General features: G+C 63.8%; 1 protein-coding gene across 1 annotated transcript in view; it reads left to right on the forward strand.

The window, feature by feature from the left end:
• The window catches only part of RIPK4 (receptor interacting serine/threonine kinase 4), a 22,085-nt gene that overhangs the window by 14,806 nt on the left and 3,677 nt on the right, over positions 1 to 3,602 (forward strand). Inside the window, exons 4-5 of the mRNA XM_011372876.2 lie at positions 1,603 to 1,761; positions 2,434 to 2,568. Coding sequence (XP_011371178.1) covers positions 1,603 to 1,761; positions 2,434 to 2,568 — 294 coding nt within the window. The remainder of the gene's footprint in view (positions 1 to 1,602; positions 1,762 to 2,433; positions 2,569 to 3,602) is intronic.

Below are 3,602 nucleotides of genomic sequence, written 5' to 3' on the forward strand. Positions count from 1 at the left end.
TCTGCCATGAGTCTGCTTTCTGCCTGTCGTGGTTACTTTAAATTGTGGGAAAGCGCACACAACGCAAACTCCACCATCTTCCCCATTTCTGAGGGCGCCGTCCAGTCCTGCGGCGGACACTCGTGGCACTGGGCAGCCGACTCCAGAGTCGCTGAGTGGATTCCGCCACACGTGGGTGCACCAGGGCACCCTCGCCCGCTCCCGAGCCGCACCCGTCCTGCCCTGTCCAGGCACCCACCGGTGTGGTTTTTGTCCTCAGAGTTTGGTACTTTGACTTAAACTAACACTTCACGCAAAGGGCAAGGACCCCTTTGCGTCATGGGACAGAGTCCCTTTTCCTGCGGGCATCTCTGGGCCACTGACGTTATCGGTGGCTTGACCACAACTACCTGAAAATGCGGATTGGAGCCCGCGCGTGGCCCCAGGTCTGGGAGCTCCTGCTGGGTGAGCCGCAGATGAGGCCGACGTGTGTTTGCCTCTCCACCCCTCTCCCTAACTCCTCCTCCTCCACGGGGTCCGTGGTCTGGGTCGTGTTTGGTGTGGCAGCATGCCAGCCTGACACGTCCGATGGACGGACGCCCAAGGCCAGGTGCACAATATGAGCTTGACAGAGGAGGCCCACGTGCTCCCTCGCTCTGTAGACGGGGGTTCAAGGCGCCGGGCGCCTCGCGGGCCTCCCGTCCATTTCTGGCAGTAGAAAATCTTCAGGCGTTCCGTTTGCCCTCCTTTGGAATTTGAGAAGTGCGAGTTCTCCTGGAGACAGTGCGTAGCTGCCTAAGACAGTTATTGTCCAAGGCAGAACGGGAAGGAGGAACACACACGAGTGGAATCTGGCCGCCGTGGGTGGCGTCGGCCAGTTCCCGCACCTGCGGGCCAGCACCTGCCGCCTCCCGGCTCTGTGAGCTCCTGGCTGTGCGCGTGCTGGGAGCCAGGGGGAGTCCAGCTCCGAGGGACGGGGTGGTTTTAGGTGAGCAGAGGACAAAATCCGGCCCACAGAGGGTCACCCGTGGCCCCTCGGTGTGTGCCCAAGATGGGGACGTGATGAGGATGCGCATTTCTGGAGAAGGTTGCAAAGGGGGACAAGTGAGTCCCCATGTTACGCACTCTGGGGGAAGAGGCCCCCGTTGACACGCTGTGCACCGAGTACACTCCAGGAGGCTGGCTCGCTGCGGAGGCCAGACGGGGCCTGCGAGCTGTGCCGGGTCAGGATTCAGGGGGAGGATTTCGTCGTCAGAGGGGCACGTGGGTGCACTCGGGGGCTGGGGGCTGCGGCTCCGGGATTTACACGCGTGGCTTCCTCTTGGGCACGGGCCGCTTCCGAACATGGCTCGTCAGATGTTTCCCTCTGAGCTTGGTTTTCCATTGAGTTGGTCCCAGAGGGACATGCTCTGTGCCGAAGCCACGGGCTCCCAGGCGGCCTCTGAGACCAGGTGGACGAGGCCGGCCGCGGCTCTGTGCGTTAGAAACGAGACAGGTGGCCTCGTGGCACGTGGGGGGCCCGGGGGGCCCCGAGGGCCTTGCCGCCGTCCGCAGTGGGTGTTCTCCCAGAGATGGCGCCCCTGCCGGCCCCAGAGCTGCCTGACCGTGCGCTTTTCCTCCTAGACGAGAAGAACATCCTGCACATCATGGTGAAGGTGGTGAAGGGCCACCGCCCCGAGCTGCCTCCCGTGTGCAGAGCCAGGCCGCGCGCCTGCAGCCACCTCCTGCGCCTCATGCAGAGGTGCTGGCATGGGGACCCACGTGGACGGCCCAGCTTCCAAGGTGAGCGCCCTCGGAGGGCCCCCAGCTCGGGGCTCCCTGAACGACGCTGTTGACCAGTGCGCTGGTGTCACGGGAGAGAGTGGATGACCAGGACGGGGTTGGGGAGCAGGCCTGCGTGGGGAAGGCCGTGCAGAGACCACCGCACCAGGCCGAGCGCCCAGGAACAGCGTGGCCGCCACTCCGGCCTGTGGCCATCGCTTGCAGGGCCATGGTGGGCAGCTGGAACTTGAGGTCCACTCCAGCTGTCCACTCCAGCTCTGGCCCAGGGCTGGGCTCGCTGCCCAGAGGAGCCAGGACTTGGCGTTTTGGGTTCACATAGAGTATGAACGAGGTGGCGGCCTCACGTGCCGGGCGCTGGCAGCCCTGGCCGTCGGTGCACGCTCTGGGGGGTCCCCCCGAGGAAGCTGCTTTGGGAATCTGGATCCCTGTGGCTTGGATCTGGCCAGCCCCTGTGCGTGATTCCTGACAGAGGCCCCGGTTCAGCCTGGTGGGGGCCCTGCGGGGGGGTCACCTGTGAGCTCGGCCAGGGCCCGCAACATGGGACATCACAGTGCGGAGCTGTAGATGCTTTGGGGTGTCACCTCTTCTGTCCCCGCCCGAGATGGCACTTTTAAGTAGAGTATATGCAGAAGTCATTGTTCTAGTAACACGCTGTTTTTTTCTCCCTAAAAGAAATTACTTCTGAAACTGAGGACCTGTGTGACAAGCCTGATGACGAGGTGAAGGACATGACGCAGGACCTGGATGTGAAGGACCCTCCGGAACCCAGGAGCGAGGTGCGGGGCCCGGCGGTGTCCTTGGCTGTGCGTCGGCGTTGCGTTCGCCCCTGGGGCTCCTTTCTGCAGATCCCCAGCCAGCCCGGGGGCCGCGTCCCCTGCTCCGAGGCTTGGCCTGCCATGGACCACAGGTGTCCTGTGCTTAGCGGCAGGAGGCCAAGTCCCAGGGCAGCCTCAGTGGCCCCAGATCTGTTTCCTGCCTGACTGTACCTGTCCCCTCCGCCTGTCTGTTTACGAATGAACAGTCTGGGCCCATGTGTGGCCTTAAAAAGCCACCAGCTGGGTGCTCTTTGGACCTGGGGAGCAGAAGGCCCTGCTGGGCCCAGCTGGGGAGTGGACTGGGCTTGGGGTGGGCGTGTTGCACCCCTGGCTTGGGCCTCTTCTCATAAACGATTTGTTCTGCGGGCCACGCAGGTCACATGAGATGTGATAAGCTCCAGCCTCCAGGGCTGACTAAACAGCTTTGCACTAACGAGACTTGTAAAGTGAACCCTGAACTAAGGTCACAACATGCTGTCTGGTGTCAGGTGGCTCACCCCAGGCCGTTGCCGTAGGGCTGGGAGATGATGTTTACGGTGATGAACGTGGAGGGGCCTGTCTGTGAGGTTGGGGAGCAGGGCTGTGATGGGGAGCCACTTGGCCCCAGCCAGTGGGAGCAGCTCAGTGCACCGAACCACCAGTCAGCGGATCAGCGATCCCTAGAAGGGGGAGGACTTGGGGAGGGTCCTGGGTCCCCTCAGACCGCCTTCCCCGCTGCCTGCTTGGGGTGGTCCTCTGAAGGATGACGGCCATGCCGTTTGGTAGCCGGGCCGGCCCCGCCCCCATCCTGGCACAGGTCCTAGGAGAGGCCACAGGTCGTGGGCAGTGTCGGGGGACCCAGCCCCCGCTCCCCACTTCCCTCGTTTCCTGCCAGTGCTGACCTGCTTTGGTGGACTCACCTGAGCACCGTTGCCTGTCCGGCCTTCCGTCTGGCCGCGCTGCGGGCCCAGGGCAGTGTGGTGCCGGCCTGGCCGTTCATCACTCGGCTGTTCCCCGCCAGGTCTCCCCGCCCGGCGCGCCCAGCAC

Source organism: Pteropus vampyrus, unplaced genomic scaffold, assembly GCF_000151845.1.
Source record: "Pteropus vampyrus isolate Shadow unplaced genomic scaffold, Pvam_2.0 Scaffold214, whole genome shotgun sequence".
Taxonomy (NCBI): Eukaryota; Metazoa; Chordata; class Mammalia; order Chiroptera; family Pteropodidae; genus Pteropus; species Pteropus vampyrus.